The 23,120-nt window shown below is 42.9% G+C and overlaps 2 protein-coding genes across 11 annotated transcripts; both read right to left on the reverse strand.

Moving 5' to 3' along the window:
* Nucleotides 1-806: 806 nt before the first annotated feature.
* LOC114440318 (probable phosphatase phospho1) lies at nucleotides 807-18,963 on the reverse strand. 10 transcript variants are annotated; one of them, XM_028412701.1, is made up of 10 exons: nucleotides 18,645-18,778; nucleotides 13,462-14,974; nucleotides 12,116-12,263; nucleotides 11,657-11,772; nucleotides 10,230-10,374; nucleotides 6,472-8,655; nucleotides 6,351-6,401; nucleotides 3,179-3,403; nucleotides 2,761-2,838; nucleotides 2,334-2,404 (listed from the first exon to the last, which is right to left on the reverse strand). In XM_028412701.1, exons 2-6 carry the CDS (start codon nucleotides 14,500-14,502, stop codon nucleotides 8,033-8,035), a joined length of 2,073 nt encoding a protein of 690 aa, XP_028268502.1. In that variant the 5' UTR covers nucleotides 14,503-14,974; nucleotides 18,645-18,778; the 3' UTR covers nucleotides 2,334-2,404; nucleotides 2,761-2,838; nucleotides 3,179-3,403; nucleotides 6,351-6,401; nucleotides 6,472-8,032. The 10 variants fall into 10 exon arrangements, with proteins under 10 accessions (XP_028268508.1, XP_028268509.1, XP_028268510.1 ...); XM_028412700.1 differs by having other exon boundaries at nucleotides 6,351-8,655; nucleotides 18,774-18,963; XM_028412706.1 differs by lacking the exon at nucleotides 3,179-3,403 and having other exon boundaries at nucleotides 6,573-8,655.
* Nucleotides 18,964-19,596: 633 nt separating this feature from the next.
* phb (prohibitin) lies at nucleotides 19,597-22,966 on the reverse strand. The gene is made up of 7 exons (XM_028412730.1): nucleotides 22,885-22,966; nucleotides 22,218-22,311; nucleotides 21,961-22,122; nucleotides 20,966-21,108; nucleotides 20,765-20,881; nucleotides 20,589-20,684; nucleotides 19,597-20,494 (listed from the first exon to the last, which is right to left on the reverse strand). The coding sequence occupies exons 1-7, from the start codon at nucleotides 22,957-22,959 to the stop codon at nucleotides 20,282-20,284; spliced, it is 900 nt and encodes a 299-aa protein (XP_028268531.1). The 5' UTR covers nucleotides 22,960-22,966; the 3' UTR covers nucleotides 19,597-20,281.
* Between the last annotated feature and the right edge of the window lie 154 nt (nucleotides 22,967-23,120).

The following is a 23,120-nucleotide window of genomic DNA, read 5'->3' on the forward strand; positions in this document are numbered from 1 at the left end:
GTATATACTTCAGTATATAAATAGTGCTCAGTGCTGTTCTGTATCAGGTTTCATTTTATTTTGACCGTCTCTGAATTCTTGTTTTGTATGCATGAGTAGGACATTGCATTTTTAAAAATATTTTGAGTATAGGCTACTACCTAAAAGGTAAATAATCAATAAGGTCAATATGATACTAATTTACACTACGGTATATTATAATGTAGTCATCGTTTTCGCTTTGCCACCAGTAGAGGGCGTCGGGCGTTCGTGACTAGATGGAATTCAAGATTTGTGGAATAAAATGACATAACACATCCCTTTGGATCAGTTATAAATAGACTACAGCTGGTTCAGAACTCTGCTGCCCGTATCATCACCAGAACCTCCTCATCTGAGTACATCACTCCCATCCTCAAGCAGCTCCACTGGCACCCGATTTCAAAACTCTACTTCTCACCTACAAGGCCCTCCATAACCTAGGATCTCCAAACCTTTCCAGCATCTCAGATCTTCCTCAGCCCTCCTCCTCCCCACCTCTCATGCCCTATGTCCTCTATAGAGCATTCAGCCGCTCTAAAACCTCCAGACCATTGACTCCCTCCTCATTTTCAAATCAGGTCTCAAGACTCACCTTTTCAAACTGGTCTATTAATCTTAACCCCATGATTGCTGGCTTTTAAGCCACTGTTCTAAATATAAATGCTTTTTATTTTCATCCATTGTTTTAGATTTATAATTGATTGTTTAATTGTCTAGCGCCCTTATTGTATTGTTTTTTTAACAATAGGTGTTGATGGTTTAAAGTTACACTCAGACACGCTCAGTTTCAGTTGATGGCTTTATTCCTGCTGGTGATAATAATATTTTTGTAGGCCAAGCCTACACAGTAAAGACAGAACAACAAAGTAAACAAATAGACACAGCTTCAACATATAATCATATATTTGTAAATTAAACTCTTGAGAAACACGTTGATAAAAATAACATTTTGGTCTTCTTCAATGCCCGTATAACCATCAGATGGCAGTATTACTCTGACTCCAATTATTGTTTAATATATCATATTCAAAAAGTTCACGTTGTAAGAAAACACACTTATTGTTAATCAAGAGCCACCAGAACAATGGCAGCCTATGCAGGCCTATTGCTGGAGTGAATACACACACATAAAATGCCACTCCTTCATGTTTCATGATGCAAATACTAACATGAGTTGGTGTGACATTTATCATCACTTTTCACTTTTGTTGACAGCTGAAGTCCAGATAATCATTAACCTGCTGAGCGTAAAGTGGGCCCCTTGTTTCTCAGTGACCTCTGGGGCGTGCAGACACATCGTCACAGACACAAATGACCTTGTTTTGACAGACACTGCAGACACTGTTATTGCCTTGAACATTACTATTTCACCTGAGCATGACTTTAAGTGTCAGCTTTCCCCCTCATGGCCCCCTCCGTGTCCCCCTTTCCCCCTATTCTGCCACCAGTTTCCTCAGCCTCTGCACCACCTCCTCCGCACTGACCCAAGGCACTGTGACCGCCTTGAACTCCCCTGGCATGGCTTCGTGGGTCTCGGTGATCAGCCGGTGCATGGGGAAGTCCCGTCGCGGGAAGGCCACATCCTGAGGACCAAGAGAGAGTGCCGGGCAAAAGTCGTTCGCTCCGTCCCCTACGTAGAAGACCCTCTGGTATGGGCGGCCCCGCTCCTGCGTTCTGCGGCTCACATAGTCCCTGACGATCACCTGCTTGCACATGTTGTCGGGACACCGCGGGCAGTCGTGGGAGTGGAAGGGCCTCATCACCAGGCGGCCATCTCTGTTGAACGTGGCCGGGTTGGTGAAGATCCGGTGGAAGAGCTGGCGGGACCCTGTGCGTCTGAGCCACGACTCGATGAAGAAGGCGTTTGCGTCAGACACCAGCACCACCTCAAAATCATGCACGGGCCGGGTGCGGAGGAACTGGAGGAGGGTGAGCATGCCGGGGGTGGCCGGTATCTTCTCCATGACGCCTCGTATGTCGCTCTCCGTGACGCCTTGCTCTGCCAGGTAGGCCAACACCCGCTGCATGTACTCGTTGTAGCGGCCGGGCTGGTAGGTGTCCTTCAGCCAGCCGGGCAGGTGCTGACCCGGGGCCGCCTGCACCACCATGTCATCGCTGGTTTCATCCACGATGGTCTCGTCAAAGTCGAAGAAGATGATGAAGCGCTTGTCCGGTGAGATCTGAGCTGAGTGGGAGGCCATGATCTCTGTGCGCCTGGAGATGCGGGGATCCTCCTCGCCTGGGGGAGGAGGTGGGACATAACAGCAGTTGAAGACTGATTCCCCCATGATTGACTGTGTCACACCACTTAATGTTGCCAAGTGGCATCAAATCTCCACGCCTGTTCTTCTACTCTCAGTCATCCCACGGAGGTGGAGGCGTTCTGGGAAACATCAATGGATACATTGAAGATGTACCAAACCCAGAGACAACTACAGACATTTACACAGTGGCGATATGGTCTAAATAAATGGAACAAAGAAAGCAAAGCAGCCAACCAGCAGCGTTTTCTGCCCATGAGTTGGCAGCATCCGCCAGCAGTGCGGTCTCTGAAAAACAAGTCTACTTTTTTTTTTTTTTTTTTTTACAAGTGGAAAACAAGAAGCTGCTCCTGCTGAGTACGTGTTTATTATGTGGACTCATACTATCACGGCTCCATGCAGAGCAAGCAGGCGAGCAGCCTTATCAACACAAGTGGACAAGAAATGCCCTTTACACCTTTACAGAATACCTGCATACCTCCGATTGTTGTTTAGGCCGGGAGTGGATGTCCGAGTATCCCGAACCAGCCAGGCGCCTTCGAGCTGCTGATCGTACCTGTACGGGGGTAATGAATGAGGAGCTGCGTGAGAGAGCCGTGCGTAAAAGCGTCGTGCGTAATTGTGGCAGTCCCTGAGCACTACTTAAAAAATGGCACGTCTAAAGCCACCAGGTTATAAAACGCGTTTCCCTAGAAACACATGATTTGGTTTATTTCTAGGTTATAGAGATAAATGTCCAATGCTGATTGGTTATCAGGTTAAAACAACTTGTCAAGCTGCCAGGAAGCCGTCTATATTCCCACACTAACCCGTTCCTCATACCGAAAACAATCGAGAACAAAGCACCGACATGCAGTAAAACCTGAGCTTTTAAAATAAAAGCATAAATGTGTCACCGGCGCTGGTTCTGATCCCCGGTGTGTCAGCCGCGTCCGATCCGGTCTCTCAGAGAGTAGAGGCAGAGTTCCGCCGGTCGGCCGGCGGTTCGTGCACTTTTATGTGCAGCGCACAAACCACCGGAGCTGCCGAGGACGTGACCGCGCCTCTAAACCCGCCCCTTTAATAGCAGGCTACACTGTGCGCGTTCACGACACTTTCAAGAAAAAAGGGCACAGAGAGAGCTGTGGGAGGAAAGAAAAAAAAAGAAACGACTGCTGAGAGTACATATCTCCTTTCCTGCAGCCTGAAAAGTATGTTTGTGAAGTGGGCTACTGTGTCTCAAGGCAAATTACAAAGTCATAACCCAGACACGGTCAGCTGTAGCCTGAAGCCTTCACCATGTGATTTTGCAGTTTCCTGACACTGTCTCAAACAGGAAGGTCTGCGTTTAGGTCAGTGTGACAGGAACAGACCTCAGGTTTCTGCTGTTATACTGCCAATAGGAATAAAAGTGATTCACATGTCACTTATGGAGTGATTGCAATATGTTCTAATTATCTGAACATTTGTATTAACTACATTGAAACATTAACTTCACAGTGAGGTACTTTCTTGTTTCTCCACAAGACAGAGGTCTAGATAAAACCCTGCAAGTACGCTGTGATTAATGAGGCGCACCGCAACTTTCACAGCAATGAACACATTGCTGAAGAACACGACATGAAGCCCTCCTCTCTTTATCTGCCCGCTGACAGACGCAGCCTCCTTCCTCCCTCCCTCCCTCCTCTACACCACAAGGCGTAATGACTAACAGCTGGGGTGGCTGACTATTTTCAATCCCAAATGGGGATGGAGATGTACAGATGGTGTGTTATTATCTCCTCTGCTCATGAAGTGAGCTTTGGTACCTGACCACCCACTCACCAACAGTGAGTCACACACACACACACACACACACACACACACACACACACACACACACACACACACACACACACACACACACACACACACACACACACACACACACACACACACACACACACACACACACACACACACACACACACACACACACACACACACACACACACACACACACACACACACACACACACACACACACACACACACACACACACACACACACACACACACACACACACACACACACACACACACACACTTTGCTGCTCTGCTGTACTTTACAGGACTATGTGACTCAATGGTGCGCCACTTAAACCCACCAATGGTGGTGGAGGGCACATGGCATTTCAGGAAGCATTCGAGGAACAGAAAATGTCTGAAGTTTTTCCTTAGAGGAGGCACAGTTTGATAAATAATTCTGGTTGAATAGAAACAGCAGATGCATAAGAATATACATGTCACCTTGTAGAATCCACAGACTTAAGACTGGAGGCTTCACCTACGGTATTTATAAAATCCCTGTAGTGTAGACGCTGGTTTTCACAATTACATCAGGAAGTGGTCAAAGAATAAGATCTAAATCTTCCCTTGTCAAAGATCTGAAAAGCAAAGCTGTTGTTGTCATAGCCAGCAGACATTGTTAGGTAAGATGCTGCCAACAACCCAGTGACCCTAAAACAGCAGAACAGCACTCACTCCATCTCTTGTCTCTGTAACAATCAGCCAGGATCTACATTTATCAGCAGAGCTCAGTGGCTTCAATTGGACCCACGTCACTGTCCTCAGTATTGGAATTGAAGATTGAACAGAAAACACTCCAAAAATGCGGTAATCATGGCTACTTGTTTTTACTTCTCAAAGTTAGCAGTCAGTTAAATGTACATTATCAAAAAAGGCCCAACTTTTTCCACTTCTCCTCAGTCTCCAGATAACATACAAAAAAGGACAAACCAGGACATAAAGCTGCACATTTTGTACCAGATACAATAATAAAATACGCAATGCTACATTAAGTGGTTAAAAATACAAAGGGGAAAAGTATATTGATTTTTTTTAAAACATCTTTAAAGAATATACAATGTTATTTTTATTAACTACCCAAGAAATTTAGTAGAAAGTGCATTCTATATAACAAAGAAAGGAGGAGGAGAATCTGGAAAAGAAACAGGACATGACAGAGGGAAGAATACAGACATGAATGAAGAATGTATGTCAGACAGTGTGTGGAGAGGCTAGTGTGAAGTTGCCAAAGCAGGAGGAACATCGCTTTCACTTAGAAGGAGGTCCATATTGGAGCAAAATTGTATTTCTGAAATTTCATGGAAAAAAGGTAGGAAATTAAAATTGAAGCACGCGCGAAAAGAAATGTCCTTTCCTTGCGATGGTCCCTTCCACACTACCCGCCTCCACCCGGGATTCTCCTCCTTTCCTTGCCTAAAAAACATCCACTCAGAGTAATAACCTCCACCCCGTTCTCATGCAGTTACAACTGCACTCTGTTCCACAATGCATTGTCAGTCCCCCATCTTTCCCTGCGCCTCACCCACGCAGCAGTAAAGTGCAGAGAATACACACAAATAAAAGGCTTAAAAAAAGAGAGACAACAAAAGTCCAGACTGCAAAATGCTGAATCACAGCAGTGAACCCGAGGGGACAGGATGAGAAGCAAACATCGCAGCAGTATGAAGATCCACAGAAATGGCAGGATAATCGAAGGTTTCAAATCCAAAAAAAAAGGGACTATACTACTGAGTTTACCCACTTCAGAGTGAATACCGTTAGTGGTAAGAGAGAGTCAGGTTCAATTTACTGCTACTGTCCATCTCAGGTATCCCCAAACACACATCTTTTGGGGCACACTGTGTAAAAGCAGCTTTTGGTACAAGAGCACTGGGGACAGCCAGACAGACAGACTGGTAGAGACTAATGCATGCACGCATTCACACACTCCCCCCTAAACACACCAGCAGACTGGGTAAAGAGGTAACAACCTAGCAACCCAAATCCATGCCAAACCATTTCTGCGTAAACAAATAACATTCACACTATTGGCTATTGCATTAATAAATGTAATTTCTTGCGCTGTTTTGATCACACATATGTCTATCTATACAAGAAGTATTAGAAGTTGTATGACCACTGCCTCTTATCCTGACCCTTCCTATCATGTGCTAACAGTTTATCTACATGACAGAATCATTCATTAGCTTAAAACTGAGCAAATTATCAGAGAACACAAAAAAAAATACATGAATGACTCACCAGCCACCATTCTGCGTAGGCAACATTCAACAGGTTTAGATATGCTCTCGCCTGTGTGGATCAAAGTATGTCAGTACGATGAATGTCAAAAACAAACCTTTACATTACAACAACACCTCACACCAAACCGTGGAATATAGGCTGAGAGGAATATGCATATTTTCCTGCTAAGAGACCTGATGAAAAAGGTCCCAGTTGTGTATACTGTTTGTGTCAAATGACCTTTAACATGGTAACCCGTATCGTTTCAACAGCAGCGAAGGGAGGTGGGGGGTAAATCCTGATGGGGCCATGTGTCTGGCCCCTCACAGTGGCAGTATTTGACAGTCATCCATTATCTAAAAGCATCTGTTGACCAACAGTACTGAAAGCTGAGGTGGCACTGATCGTAGTAAGTAAATCAGTGACCATGTGGTCTTTGTCTTGTGTGTGTGTGTGTGTGTGCTTGAATACATGTGAGGGTGCCTAAGGCATGTCCTGCATAACTTGAGTTGTCTTGATCACAAAATGTCAAATCAAACCTCAAATCCACTGTAGAAAAGCCAGGCTGGCAAGACATGCCCTGTATGACACAATACGTTTGTATTCCATACTTCGGAAAATCAAAACTAAAATTAAGAAATATTTATGTACTGGAATGGAAAGCACCATTTTACCATGATAGGAATCTTAGACTACGCCTAGATTCAACTAACCATTTACAAAATCTTTTTTTTTTGTCTACAGTCCTTTACAAAAAACTCCTCCCCTTATTCTTACTGTGACCTATGGCACTGCATCATGTATTACTGCTGTTGCCCCTCTGACAGAAAGCCTCAGTCTTGGCCTTAGGGCAGAGAAAGGCTCAGGTAGAACCAGTTACAACATTCATTAAATGTTTCCGTGTTGCCCGAGGCTCTGCAGTACAACTAGGAGGACAGGTGGTGTATTGCTATGGGGAGGACCTGCACAGAACCACCTCAAGTCCTGACCAACGTGTGACTTTTAAGTCAACTTGACAAAGAGGAACGTTCAATGACACTGATCTCTGAAGCCAGCTATCACATGTTGACTTCCATCAGCAGCTTTTGATGAAAATGAGATAGTTTACACCCATCAATGTACACATGGAGAACCTGCACAAATTGTTTTCTATAGAGGTTGTAAAATCTGTCAGTTGAGTCTTGTTTAAATCGTGTGTGCACTGAGGATGCCATAGTCTGAACCTTTCACACATCTACGGTAGGTATGCTTAGCTTAAAATATTTAAACCTGTTTGACAGAAGCACCCCTGTATTTTGACATGCCTACAAAGAAAGCACTTTAGCTGTGTTGTCCACCTCATACTCTCTGCACAAAACACATTCAGCTGCTTAACCTTTGCTATATATTGTTGTACTTTTTCCTGGCGTGCAAATCCAGACAAATCTCACTTCAGTTGCGCTGACAGAATTTCAGCCCCTACTTGTTGAAACAGACTTTTCCATAAGGGGCCAATGACAACCATTAGCCTCATATTGGGAGGTATGGACTCTGAAAGCCTCATGTGCAGACACAGAGTGAGTACTGGCAGCTAACCTGCTTCTGTGCCTTCTCTGTAGACACGGCTTTAGGGGCTTTGCAACTAAGAAACTGAGGCAGGACTATGAGAAGACAAGGAACAAGGCGCGGTTTGGTGCTGGCCTGCAGACCTCGAGCACAGTTCAGTGGTGCTGGGAGGGTCCGTGGGCCTTGTCAGATGGGGCCATGTGGTGCAGGAAGCTGCTGTCTTCATGCCCACAGTGGTTCAGGGGCTCGCTCTTGAAAAGTGCTGGGGGAGGGGGAAGGTGGGAGACCGGGGGCACAGCCAAGTGGTGGTGGGCGTTAGGTGGGCCATGTTGCTGTGTGTTTGAGAGGTGCTGCTGGGTTGTTGAGGGGTGGGTATGATGGTGAGAGGGTGTTGAGTGGAGCTGCACGTGGGTGAAAGTGTGTCCCAGGGGGGCTTGTGGAGGAATGGACCCTGCTGTCGTGTTGAGGCCGAGGGAGGACGCTGTGGTGGCTGGGGTGGCGGCTGAAGGTCCGGGACCAGAGGTGGAAGATGAGGAGGAGAAGGTGTTGGCAAATATGCGGACAGGCACAGCCGGGCCACTAGTCTGCAGAACAACAGGGCTGGTGACCCGGAAACACTTCTCTTTGTGTGCTTTGAGCATGTTGGAGAAGCGGAAGCGCTGGCCACACACCTCACAGGGGTAGGGCTTCTCTCCTGTGTGGGTGCGGCGGTGGCGTTTCATGTTGGGTCGGCTGGTGAAGCTCTTCCCACAGATCTCACAAATGAAAGGCTTCTCTCCTGCACAGATTCACATAATAAAAGACCAATATGTGAGGAAGACAGACTATCAATTAGCAAATGATGTCCGTTTTCAATAATCTACAGATTAAAGCTCTCCATACAACAAAGTTAACTTTCCCTTTAACCATTTCTCTCTGCAGTGAGCAACAGTTTTCTTTTAAAAATGCAAATAAGTTGCCATCTTGAATTGAGGGTCTTTGCTGTCAACCCACCCACTCCACAGGAAGCTATTACAATTCACACTTGGAGGAGAGATGTGAAAGTGAACAGCAGCTCCGTTGGAATGCCGCTCTCATTAACCTCCCTCCATGGAGCCACTGAATGTGCCTGCTACCACCCACACAGCCATCTATTAACAGGCTGCTGAAGGGCTCTCTAAATGCCGTATTCTGGCATGTTATGTGTGAAGCTTCACCACACTAAATGAATATCAAAAGGTGACAGCTAATGTGCTAGTCTTTTGTAACTGTTACATTACATTCACTCAACAGAATTCGTGAAAAATCTGTGCGCACACAGAACCAAACTTTGGAGTGTTTATCATGTGTACTGCCTATTGCAGAGCATGGCTGGGTGTGCCTACTCTTGGATGAGGCTAAATTGGTTGGTAGCAGCAGGGAGAGGAGAACGTAGCATAATTACACATCACAAATAGAACTGTGAGAGCCGACGTAGTGCGGTCTGTCCACCCACGACAGGCACCACTTGAGAAAAACAGTGAAGGACACACAGGCATCACAGCTCAGTTTCAGTCTTAGAAACAGCCCTGCAACAGGGACAGAAAATCAGAGGGATGTTTTACAGCATGTTTCTAGGTAGTCATTATAAGCCGCAATATATGCAAGGCTGGTCTCTGATGTAAAACATCCCTCTCATTACAAAAACTGGGCGAAGTCTCCAGCTCCTACCGCTATAATGTTCATCTTGGAACACCCCATTTCTTTCCTTTTTTAGGAAGCGTATGGTGACTGGTCGGTTGAACGAGCCCTGAACATTACAGATATTTAAGGTTTCTGTAACAGGCAGAAAAAAACATTCCAGTATTCTTCACTAAGCTGCACAGAATGAAGTGTGTGGACTGACTTGGAAAACAGGGACATGATCTCTAGAAAGTGATTCAAATGTACTGACTGATAAAAGAATGAACTGGAATATTTTTCTGACGGTATTTAAATAGAAGCTGAAACATGCTATAATAAAAGGGAAGCCCATCACAACGGAAGCCATTACAAGAAATGAATGTGCCTACATAAGTCTGCGTCTATTTTTAGGAACAACTGGCACCAAATTCTCCAAAAAGGCATCAATCTTAAGGCGTATTTACTCAAAACTCAATTCTGAACTTCATTCTCTAACTGGGAACTACAATATAACCTAGCACAAGTCTCTCATTCCCTTTAAAGCTTTTGCAATCAAAAGAGGCTTTAAAACTAGAATTTCAGGAGTCTTGGTCGTAAGTGAGGAACTTAACCTAATTTTTTCCCCCCTTCATTTCCCACTAAAGCTCCTGCAGAAGCCTGTGAGGGATGTAACTGACCCAAATAACACAGCACAATCGGCACATTTCTCACCTGTGTGTGTCTTCATGTGCTCATCAAAATACTGTTTCATGTTGAAGTCTTTGCCACACCATTGGCACATGAACTGCTTGTGTCCGATGTGAATGCTCATGTGGGAGCGCAGCTGGTACTTGTATTGGAACCGTTCATCACAGTTCTGCCACAGAGACATTTAGACAACACGTACATATCAGGCCAGTACAGAGGTATGCACACAAAAACATTACCGTGCAGACAGACAGAAACCTTCAGACTAAACATCTGTCACACACGCCTAATTCTAAAAAAAATTTAAAGGGAAGTTTTTTTTTTTTTTTTTTTTTTATACACCAATCATTACAGGTTCTAATGTCAACTTCTGCTGCACTAAAATTCTTTCAGTTGACTTATTTGGTCCACCTGAGAAACTATTCGTCAGATTTTCACTTAACTAAGAACATACAACAGATTATTTGACTGAATGAAATTCTTTGCACAAGAAGCTTCTTTGTTTTTTGTAAATAGACAATGTTAAATAAACAAGCTAAAATTACCAGATTATTTATGTGCATGTACCACTGTACTGTAAATTTGCACTATGAGGCTCTCTTGGTCCAGTCATTTCCAGGGGTGAGGTATTTGTAATGCTAAAGGCACCACTTGAACAAATAAAGGTCTGCGGGGGGAAAACCAGCAGTCTCCATATGGCACTTACAAGTACAAAGGAAAATGGCCTACATATTATATACACTTAATAAGCATATAATTACACACTGCATTGTAGGATAACTTCAGACATTTCATTAAAGCAACTCCACCCATACACATGTTCCCTGTGCCATACATTTAAGTGGCTTGACATGAAAAAAGACCTTGGGTGGATGTACCCGTTTGTCTGCTCCCTCTAAATTAATGAGTCAGAGAAAATCAACTGCAACAAACACTTCGAGCTGAAATAAACTTTGACAGAAGCTAAATTAATTCTACTTGTTCTTCTGTATGTGTGGTCTCTCTTTAAACTTTAACACTCTGAAAGACACCAACTCAAGTCATGCACTGCATGGCAATGATGTGCTACCTGATGAGCAAAAACTAACCTGAGGCTGCTTTTGAGGCAAAACGGAAAAAAGCCTGTAACCCCCAGTTAATCTGTTAAAAACATCCAATCACTCCTCCGTATTGAAGTTGACTCATCACAAATATAAGGCAAAAGAAATCAAAATAATGTAATTAGCTGTAGGTGTGCATTTATGCCAAACTTTCCAACATACTCATGACTAAGCTGTGGTGTAGTCACAGAGTACAAAGCTTTTATTCTACAGTGGAATTTACTGTACTGATTGTGAACTGTCATTCTTAAAAATCTTGGAGACCAACCATTTCACCAGCAGCAGCAGCATGTGAAATACACACTACAGATCTCACGCCACAACCGCAGCACTACAATATGTGCATCTTACCTCACAACGGAAAGGTTTTTCTCCAGAATGCTGGAGAGAGTGAACTTTTAAGGACATGCTGCGTTTAAATGACTTCCCACAAGTCTCACAGGTGAATGGCATGTCCTTTGTATGAGCTGGATGAATCAGAGAGGGAAAAACAACACAGACACAAGTGATCAGGCAACTCAGATCAAGATAAAGAAAAAACAGTGAATGATAAGGAGCGCATATCTATAATTTATACATGTCTAACATACTGCCTACTGTCTTTTCCTTTTTCTACTTATGTTATCTATAGTTTTAGACATTTTAGTTTGCATATTGTCACTCCTCATGTTCACTTTTGCTTGTTTATTCACTGCCTGAGGACAGCTGTGTATTGTCTGTATTAATATTCTGTAGTTCAATTATATTGAACTGAAAGCTGTGTGTTGTGTGAAATGGCAAAAAAAGGCAACGGGAACCTCCTCAACTTACCAACCATGTGCTTACGGACATGAGCCATAGTGTAGAATTTCTTCTCACAGATTTCACATGAGAATTTCTTCTCTGCATAGCCATGAACAATCTTTATGTGCTCATGCAGTGACCACAGCTTCTTAAAGGACTTGTTGCAGGAGACACACTGTAAAACATATAAAACAAGACAAAGCATATTTAAATATTATATATTATATTTGATTGCTGCCAATATGCTGCATTTCTCAGTTACTTGGAGAGTTTTATTATACTACAGCGCCCCCTGTTGGGGAAACTGCGCAAATCTCTTTGAAACTTGTGATGAACAAACAGATGAAATTGTTTTTTTTTGTATTTTCAATAAGTTATATAGTCATGTAAACTATAATGGTAAGTCCTCACTATTACTCAGACCTTGTCATTCTGTTTTTATGGAATTGAATGACAGAAATAATAAAACAAATATTCTGCAATTTCTGGAAAATAATCTAGTTGTGTGATGGTAATTATCTTGGTCACTGCAGAGAAGTGCATGCACAATAGCAAAAATACCAAAGCAGTTCTTAGCATTGCCAGAAAGCTTGATTTTAGTCAGGTTGAACAGAATTAGACCCCTTTTGATTCAGAATGTCCCACAGGCCTTCTGGCAAATGTTAATCAAGTTATCATGTGAGCAGTTTTTGAACAGCATCTCCCTTTTTCACTTCCATTAAACTTACAAGTACAGTGGAACCAGTTGTGTAACCCTTGTCTTGTATCTAAGCCATGGACCCTGGAGCTCCTTCACAGCTGCCACTGGCTTGTTGGTGGCCTCATGTGTACTTTTAGAAAACAGACTTTCAGTTTCTGAAGTCAGACAGATTTACACCTTGCTAGAATATTTTTGTTTTTTTCACCCATTGTTAAATAAACTCACTGCACTCTGGACAGTCTATTTATGTATGTCTCCTATTGTAACAAATGCTGACAGCTACTGTGTGTTTCATAACGGAAAAAGGCCTTTCATTCGAGTAGTGCCTCCTGGACAACATAAATGCTATTTTTGTCTCATTGACACAAAAATATTTACAAAAGAACTTGTTTCCTCACAGCCTGAACCGGCCTCTGCTAAACTGAGCAGCTGGAGCAAGCAGCAGCTTAAACAATATTTTCTTCTGCAAATGAAGCTCTGCAAAATGGGCTAAATTAAGCTATTCAAACTGGCTGCATGACCCATGGGGATTGATGTGCTTAAATTTTAGAGAACTAAAACCACTATACTGAAATATTAACATTCTAGCAGAGGACATTAGACTACATTCCTCTATTTAAAACTTTTTCGAGGATTGATTATACAGATATAATGTAATAGGGTTTTATTTTACCTGAATGTTCTTTTCACAATCAGTTTGCTGGTGCAAGGCTAGCTCACTCTCCAAAACAAATTTCTTGCCACACTTGTCACAAATCTGCATCCGTCTGTGTGTGACATTCATGTGCTTCTCCAAGTACCAGCGGGTGTTGAACACTCGAGGGCACTTTTCACATGCCAGCATCTCCTTCTCTTCCACCTCAGCTTTCCCTCCTGTTGTTGTGGTACCAGCAGCGGAGGGAGCTGCTGACCTGGCTGACCTGCGCTTGCTCTTTGGAGGCTCCAAGCGCTTCCGCCTTCCTCTGGTGGTCATCCCAGCAGTGGCAGTGCTCAGGGCTGTTCTGAGACTTTTCCTCCGTGGCTGGCTTGGAGTTGCGATGCTACTAGCACCTCGACGACTTCTCTTTGAACGTGTTCTTTGACTTTCAATCTCATCTTCCTCTTCTTCCTCCTCTTCTTCTTCATCAGGGCTTTCTTCATCCTCTTCTTCTTCCTCCTCCTCCTCTTCATCCTCGTCATCCTCTTCATCATCACTTCCACCTCTGTCAGAGTCATCGGCTGTGGTACCAGTTTTGTTGTCTCCCTTGGATACATGAAGCGTCTGGTTGTTCAGGTTAACCTCCACAATGATCTGCTCACGCTTGAAGCCGTCTTCAACATCCTCACCCTCCTCTTCCTCATCATCGTCATCATCGTCTTCACTGTCATCAGTGGTTTCTTCATTACCTGCCTGGGAACCCTGTGTGCCAACCTCCTGCCCAGCTACTCCCTCTCTGAAATACTGCTGATGCTGCTGTGGAGTCACGTGTTGACTGGGCAGCTGGCCAATGTTCTGATCTCCAATGGATGTCTTGGCTGCCATTTTGCTGTCCACTAACACAGAGTAAGGCTTACCACCAACTTCTCTCTTAAAAAGCTTTCCTGTCAGGTCCAGATCTGGGTTAGGAGAGTTAAAATAGGACTGGGACACGGGAACCCTACGTCCTTCCTCCTGTGACATCCCGCCAAGGCTAGGGACGGAAACCTCTTCCTTGAGGCTCTGGCAGGATTTCATAAGGGAGCTTGTATGGGAGAAGGATGGAGTTAAGGAGGAAACAAGGCAATGCAAAAGTAACTGCTATAATGCCTAGCCTGCTCTAGGAGGAGAGGCAGGGGATGCTACACCAATCCCCCACCCTCCTTCTAGTGGAGAGACAGGAAGGAGGGGATGCGGCGAGAGACAGTCAACCTGATTCAAACAGAGCATCCATGCTGTCTGAGGTAAGAACTGCAGTTGGAAAGACATATAATCTGCTCTGAATTCTCTTCCATGTGTTTAAAAATCACACTGCAAAATCCCAGGCACAGTATCGTCGATGCTGAACATTGAAGCCAAATTCCCCTCCAACTATCGAGCGAATTCCACAGTGCTTTCAAATACCAGGGTCTTCAGACTGCAGAGCAGGAAAAGATGAGCTGAATGCCAGACACTGAACTGCTGTAAGGACCTCTGCGTCTTTCTTCAACAGCCATTTACCGTGCATTACCTAAGAGACAGACAGAAGACACAGAAAAGAAATAAACTGTCGATTAGAAAATGTGCTCCTCTGCTGTCACTAGAGAGCTGGTGACCTGAAACTACAGACACATTGTCAAGTTTATAACAACGAGTGCCACATTTACCCACAAACGTTTCAGTGTCATACGTAGGAGTTGAAACCACAGCTTTCACAAATGAATGTGAGTGAACTCAATTTCACCAACTGAGCAGTCTAAATATTTCTAGACCACAACTGAAACGCCTCATAAAATAATCCAGAGATAAAAAAGCATACCTACGTCTCAAAAACAGAAAAAGAATGAGTGCAGGTAGCATTTGCAATGAACTATGCACAAACATCGATGCAATCACTGTATTGTCATCTATTATCTGATTCTTCAAATAATGGTCACGTTTTACTCACTCAGTTATCTTTCAAGTTTTAAAAGTGTAACTTCAGGAATCATTTACAACAGTTTGTATACTGTCTGGAAATAAAGAACTTAGACCAAACTGATGGTGAAGCACAGATTCAACACAAGACTGCCTTTGTCTTTAACACCTCTCATTGACTGCTTGTATAGTGTAACCACAGTTTAGGAGCGTGTATTGCAAATATAACCACAGGAAACTGTATTTCAAGTTCTTAGTAAAGCCATAGTGCCATGCTCTTTAAAACCTACAGTAATATCATCATGTTTATTTTGGTTAAAGACAACTTTAAAAGAAGAAATGCATTAAAACACATTAATGTGTTTTAATGCATTTCTTTAATCCTTACTGTATATCTATGCTGGAGCATCCTCGGGTAACAGCTAAATGACCTGAAACAACCTTGCACCCAACTAGCTATTTTGTTTGTGCACCAGGGCGGTTTGCTCACGAGAAAACCTCCCTGAGCGATAAACAAAAACACATTTCCTTTTTTGGAGGGAGACAGCAAACATCCTCACCTCATCACAAACACCTGCTTCTTTACTTTTTAACTACTGACACTCCACAGTCTATTAAGAAATTCAAATGCCCATAAAGATACTTTGTTCTAATGATTTATATTCATGATTAACATGAAGGGCACAGAGTGCCTGCCTAAGTATCTGAAGGAGATTAAATGCAATGCGATGAGTGAAGAGCTATGGTAATTAAAGCAAACCGGATAAAACTGATTATTTTAAGAACTGTCATTGTAATAATTTATATAATGACATGAACCTTCTCTTTTTACTTTGTTCCAATCACTACTGCCACCGAAAAATACTGCCAAAGCTAAACAATATGATAAAAATCTCAAATGACAGAACTGAATTTAAAAGCTAAATATAACTCAAATAAAAATATATTATGGTGAAAACATCAGTTCTATCCCAATCATGCATCTATTAAAACTGATTCTGAGTTATCCAACCACAATACATGCAGCTGAAAATGGAACAAAAGGTGTAAATATACTGTGCATCAATCAGTTCTAGCTTAATATGCAAGCACAAATAAAAGCTGTTTATCTATACTTTGACTATTCACACATATATGACACACCTGTCTTCCTGTGCATGCTGACTCTGATCCGTTCTAAGAATTGGACAGCAGCTCTGAGAGCATTAAGACCTCAAGGGGAGGGTGAACTCAGCACTGACAGAGCAACTCAACTCACATGGTTGTCCTAGACACAAAGCCTAATAGATTATCCCGTGTCTAGATGACAGAGCAATATAAACTGCATGAGAAACCACAGCCTGAACCTGACTTCACATGCAATCGGCTTGTTCCACATGCAGTGGGTTTGTTTTATTCTCTGTAAAGTTATTAAAATACAAATTTGAGTAGTGAAGAGAAAATCAAACAGAATGCATTAATTTATTCTTCAAAGCACTGTAAAACTCACAAACATTAAAACCAATAAAAAGCAAACACACAGTTGATGTGCCTTGGATACTATGTATAATTCTTACCCACACTTATCATTATCAGTGATGAGTCATTTTGGGGTTTCGCTCACTGTGAAATAATGCAGTCCTTTGATGTGGGAATGAAGTAGAGCTCACACTTCTCAATATCACTGGTAATTAGCAAACACAATCCCCTTGTCAGATCAGGAACGTCAAATCGATTGGAATGATGATCACTGCTGACTGCCTGTTATAATAGCTCGACCAGCTTTCAAATGTGACCTTTGCACCCTGATGCAAAACATACACCAATGAGTCTCTTCAACAGCCCATTTCTGCAGCCCTGTAACGATATTACTAATGCACAGCAAAACTTTCAGAGAAATCACGGTTTCCTATACACTGCCTTACTCAGTCATGCTTCAGATGCATGACGAGAAAGCAAAACTAATTCATATAGCCTAAACCACAAAACCATCCATATAACGGATAGGTGCTACTGGGGCTAAAGGTTTGTATGACACAGGATGGAAGGCTTATTGCAAATGTGCTCCAGCAACAGCACTAAATGCTGCTTTTGTGGAGGTTATGTTATTAACAGGTACTCAGCTGACAATAAAGATGAGACCTCTGAAGTCAAAATGCATCACATTTACCTTTTATTATGCACCTTAAAATCCATGCACCCTCTAAAGTCTAGACTTTAATGAGCTTTTCCTTTTGCAGCTTGTAGTGGACTGTGTGAGGGTTCACATTCCTCACTCAGTCCAAACTCATAAGACCTTAACCAGCTCACTGTGTGGTGCACTACATGCTTCTGTAGGTATTTGACCCTCAAGCCCATAATCAGGTCATAGAGCAATACCAAAGTTTTTTGGTCTGGAACAAGTCATCGTAGGCATCATAGAAAGGTGTCAGGACAGTAGAAAATTGTCTCCATATGCTTAGTGGGATATATCTATTTTTAACTTAACTTGAAATAACATGAAAGCAATTGTGACAATTACATGAAATCCGATTTTAACTGAAGAGTGATCAAAATACAAATTAAAGCACTGCCTCCAATCTGCTTCCTATTTTTGATCAATTACGTTACAAGTACACAATAGATCATGTTAGTATTTCATCACGCTGAATGCCACCTTCTCAGCTACAAGACATGGAATTGGCGCTACAGTGTGTATGAAGCAAAGAAAGGGTTAAAACAAAAAGGCAACACTGTACAACGAAGAGCTGTAACGTTGTGCAGGCCTGGCCAACTTAGGCTACTTAGCAAGCTAGCAGTAGTCCATAGGTACTAACCTGCACACACATGACAAGCTAACTTGGCTACATTAGCTAAAGGTGCAGCCATTAGATGTTTAGTGCAGTTAGAGGTGCTCTGTCTGAAGAACAGTGAACACTACCGTTGCACGGGCTGTACTATCTAAAGGCTAGCAATTGTTGACATGCATTAGCTACCGACAGATATAGTACTCTCACTTTTTTTAACCCAAAACCGCCCAGATTGGGGCTAGTTAGCTTAAAGCTAACATTAACGTCAGATATTTAGCATTAATGTTACATTGCAATCTCGATGCTGCTCTTTGAAGCGAAAGTGTGACAGTTATCGGACCCACATGAAGCCGTGTGAAAAGCCGATGTCATGCTTTGTTATCAATGTATCTCTCTTGTCGTGCAAGATGAAAAGCGCCGCTTTCCTAACAAAACCCAGACTGCTGTTCAGGCAAACCCACTGAACTCGACACTGTCACAAACTCCCTGCTAGCTGAGCTTACGGACGATTCTCACCGTAGCTTCGGACACCGGCTACCGGCGACCCGCGTGTTCTTTTCCCCGGTAGCTGTCATGCCTGTCATACGTGTAAGTGCATAGAATTAACTAATACAGCGACATTTTGTTGTCGGTTTGCTGGCTTACCTCCGTCGACAGCGACCTCCCTCTTGCGTTCGTGCAATCAGAGTTGCACAGATTCAGGGTTGCACGCGCACTTCTCTCGCTCGCCCTCCCTCTACATTCGCGGATGTACATTTAGAAAAGACAGCGCCAGTGGTCTTTGTGTGCAAAATGTGGGAGATTATTTGTTGATGCGCGTTATGGGGTTTTACGGAGATACCTGCGCACCGGCGTCCTCAGCCGCGCTACGTGGCCCAGCCAAGCTCTCGCGCGTACCACCACCACCGTCCCGCGCTCATCCCAGGCATTCAGGCCGCTGTCTGGGCAGGCGCGCGGCAGCGTGTCTGGGTCTGGATCCTTTTTCGTCTCCCCTCCAAAGCAGACAGGGCACGGGGCGCGCACACGCTGAGCTCAAACCCTTGATTGATTAAATCATAATGAGAAGACCCAGAGGATCATTTTACCCCCTCATAGGACTAAATTCTAAAACCGATTAAATCATAAATTTATCATCAGCGCTCAATCTTTAATAATACAACTCTTAAATTTGAGGATTTTGATGTACTGTCCATGTGATAATGGATATAAGACGCCGATTGCCAAAATGCAGCAATTTAATCATCCCTACTTCTAAAATTCACCTAATTAAACTGAGATTACCACTGCCTTGTCTATACCTTCATCCTTTGGTAGTAGTTTTTATTTCTCATGTCACTACACTGCCTATTCAAATAATGTTATTTGACACACAGCAATTAATGCAATATTTTAGGAAACATATTTATAAATTACCGATTAGTATATATATGACTGGACATTCTATGAATTTAACCAACAAATCGACAGCTCAGAGGTACAAATGTTTTTTTTAATATTCAGCCACTTCTGAAACATGGGGCATATACTTCCTCCACTAAACATACAGCAACAACTTGTAAAGAATGAAGGGTCATTCTCTACTGACCATTAGGCACATTATCAAGAAATAATTTGCCAGAATGTAGATGTCTTCCAGAAAATGAATCTAACAGGTCAGAATGAATAACCCATCTTAAGTAAGAGCAAATCTGAATGACTGGCTTTCACACAACAACAGAACAATGGCATTTATCATTCACAATTTTATGGTCTTATATTTAGAGGAATTAGACATTTCAATTATTATTTTGTAAAATAACTGGTGTTTTCCACACATGCAGCGCTATCATTTGGAAACATGAATTTCAGAGAATTTACTGCATTGGCAGTTCTTCGCAAAACAAAGTTATATTTGTATAGGTTACCACAGACAGAGTAGTTAACCCCCTCACTTCTTTATACTAGGGTGGACTTCATAATTGCAGACCTCTCACTTTGTCTCCCACCATGCTGCTATTAGCAGAGCCCAGTCCAGAGTTGGTTAGAGAAAGAGTGGGAGGAATGTATGTAAAGTTGGGAGAATTCCTGTGTTGAATCCTCCTGCAGCCTCTTCCATGGCCCACACAACAGCTGATGGGAGAGGGAGAGAGGGTATTCATGATGGTGAGATGCTATCACTGGGGCAACTGGAGTAGTGTACCCTGTCCTGAGGGCAGGTAAGTGACATTGCGGGAGCGTGAGAGCTGGAGGGCAATGTCCTCAGCTGCCTCCAGTTTACGGAGCTCAACCAGACCATCGCCAGCCTCCATCAGGGAGTTGGCAATGAGCAAGGCAGCCTGGGAGTCTCCCTCTGCTGAAATGATGGCTGCCTGCTTCTGCTGCTCTGCCTATAAGTAGAAATAGAACATTGAATTCAATTTTCTATACAAGCTTTTAAATGCACAAGGATAATAGGAAGGAAATGCATGTTAAAAGTAATACCTTTTCTACAACAAAGCGGGCCCTCTCTGCCTCCTGCTGGGCCACTTGTTTCATCTCCACAGCCTCTGTGAATTCTTTGCCAAAAGTCAAGTGTGTCTAAAAAAACAAGTGCACATTAAGATACAACCCTAGAGATAACATAGAAAATGTTGCAAACTTTTCCAGACGCTTCATACCAGTGAAACATCATCCAAAATGAGGCCAAAGGTGGAGGCTCTTTCTGTGAGGTCCTCACTGACCTGCCGAGACACTAGCTCTCTCTGAGTAATGAGCTCACCAGCATCAAACCTGGCCTACAAGGCAGAGACATGCAGTAGATTACGAGTCAGTTCATTATTTATGACATGACATGATTCTGTATGATGGGTGATGCTCACCACTACAGACTTTAAGACCTCTGTGGTGATGGATGGTAGCACCCTTTCGTCATAGTCCTCACCAATACTGGTGAAGATGCGTGGCAGCTGGCTCGACATTGGCCGGAAGAGGATACGCAATGTGATGTTGACATTCTGCAGATCTATGGATTGAAGGGTTCAAATGTAACTCATACTGAATTGTGGAAAATTATTAGTTAGCTTGTTCTTCACCCTCTTTCTTCTATCTTTCTTTCTTATTCTTCCGTACGTTTTTTGGTGCAGCGTATCTTCAGCATACATTGACTGACTTCAGCCATTCAACTATCAAAATGTTCATCTCACAGAGGACATTCTGGGGCAACTTTAAAAAAAAATTACACCTTTTCAAATACTAAGCAATTTCGGTGTCAGTTTTATCATGGGAGTCTATGGGAGAGCCCTTCAACAAGGGTCATCTGCCAAATGTATCTCCTCCTACAAATTTCAAGCTACAGACTCCATTTTAGTCTTAAAACGCTCATTAGATGCTGCTCTATTAAACTTGTATTCAGAATTTTCTAATTCCTAATTGTTTCCACACACTAGGCTCTCAAAGTTGGAGTGGTTTTTGAGGTCTCCTCTGCTGTTACCATGGTGACAGGCTGACACACAGAGGCATACAAAAATCCTTCAGAGCAATCCTTCAGCTGCAGCAATAAAACTTGCATTTTCTTCAGGAAATGCCCTTTTCTAGTTTTAGTTTAAAACCTCTTATGTACATTACAAGATCCCACCCAAGTAATGTTTGAATAGCTTATAGCATGTGAAGAAATACAATCAGCAATTTCCCCATTGTGGGACTAATAAAGGTTTCTTAAGTCTTAAGCATTATTTATTGTTACAAAAGCAAAAAAATAGAAAATTGAATTCATTCTTAATGAAGGAGCCACATAAATGTATGTAATGTAATGTATAATGTATGTATAACTTAGTTATATTTAAGAGACATTTAGCATGCTTTTTTATTCATGTACCTTTGCTGCCCGTGATGACAGGCACATTGCGTGGACGGGAGCGGCAATCGAAGAGAATAGGCTTCTGAACCCAGGGAATAAGGAAGTGGGTACCTTCACCAACAACTGCGTCTTGTACACCTCGGAACCTGTCAAATATTACAGCCCCATGACCTGCATCAACTGCATATAAAAAAGACAGTCAGTATCTCATTTACATTAAGCTGTGAAACAAAAGAGTGCAATGTTGTAAGTTTGTGTGTCTGACCAGCACTCACCATTAAAAAGGGCAGAGTTCACAACACCTCCACCAATAGCGAGGGCGAGCCCCAATTTTCCAATAGACTCAAATAGCTTGGCCATGACAGCAACCTACAGGTAATGGAAAAGAGCAGTGAGACAGTGAAATCCGTCAAACACACCCCCAACTTAACTCCCACGCAAAGTAAACCTCTTAAATGTTTGTGACGGTCCTTGGAATGCCAAAATAAATCCCCTTTTTCCAACAACAGTTGGCCTTGGCCTTTGGTTGAGTGATGCCAAGGCTGTGGGTGTTAGCTAATGAAGCTAGCTAGCATTAGCTTATCTATTATCTGTAAAGTCTGATAGTTGTTAAACTAAACTAAGCTAATCTAAACTGTGCACTCTAGCTTGGGGTTTATGATATGTACAAGAATACGAATAAAGCAGCAGAGATGTCTTAAAAGTATAAACGAGTTTGTGGAGGTAAAGTGCCACTAACACACCGGCTGACTGTACGCATGTTGTCTGAGGCTGATGGACGTGCAAAGTGTAGTTTCGTGGTTGGTCTTACTAAAGACTCCTGAATTAACGACGATACATCTGATTACTCTCGAAATAACCGTGGTATAATTGCTTTACTAACGTGTAGCAAAACAATTACGCATTTTAAATGTCACGAACACGCTGTATGTCATAACTCACCTTAGTTTCCTCAGATTTCTGTGACCTCCACCGGACACGACGCACAACACATGAAATACCAGCTTCACTGCGCATGCGCGCTGGCTTCGGCAACGTAGATTCTGATTGGACAAAGAGTCAGACTTCTTCTTCTACGACAGGAATTACATTTAGCGACTTCTAACTGCCACCCAGTGTTTGGATGTACCCATAAACAACAGCCGTTTTAGGATCAATTGGTTTGTTTTTGGATTTAT

Source organism: Parambassis ranga, chromosome 8 (genome assembly GCF_900634625.1).
Source record: "Parambassis ranga chromosome 8, fParRan2.1, whole genome shotgun sequence".
Classification (NCBI taxonomy): Eukaryota; Metazoa; Chordata; class Actinopteri; family Ambassidae; genus Parambassis; species Parambassis ranga.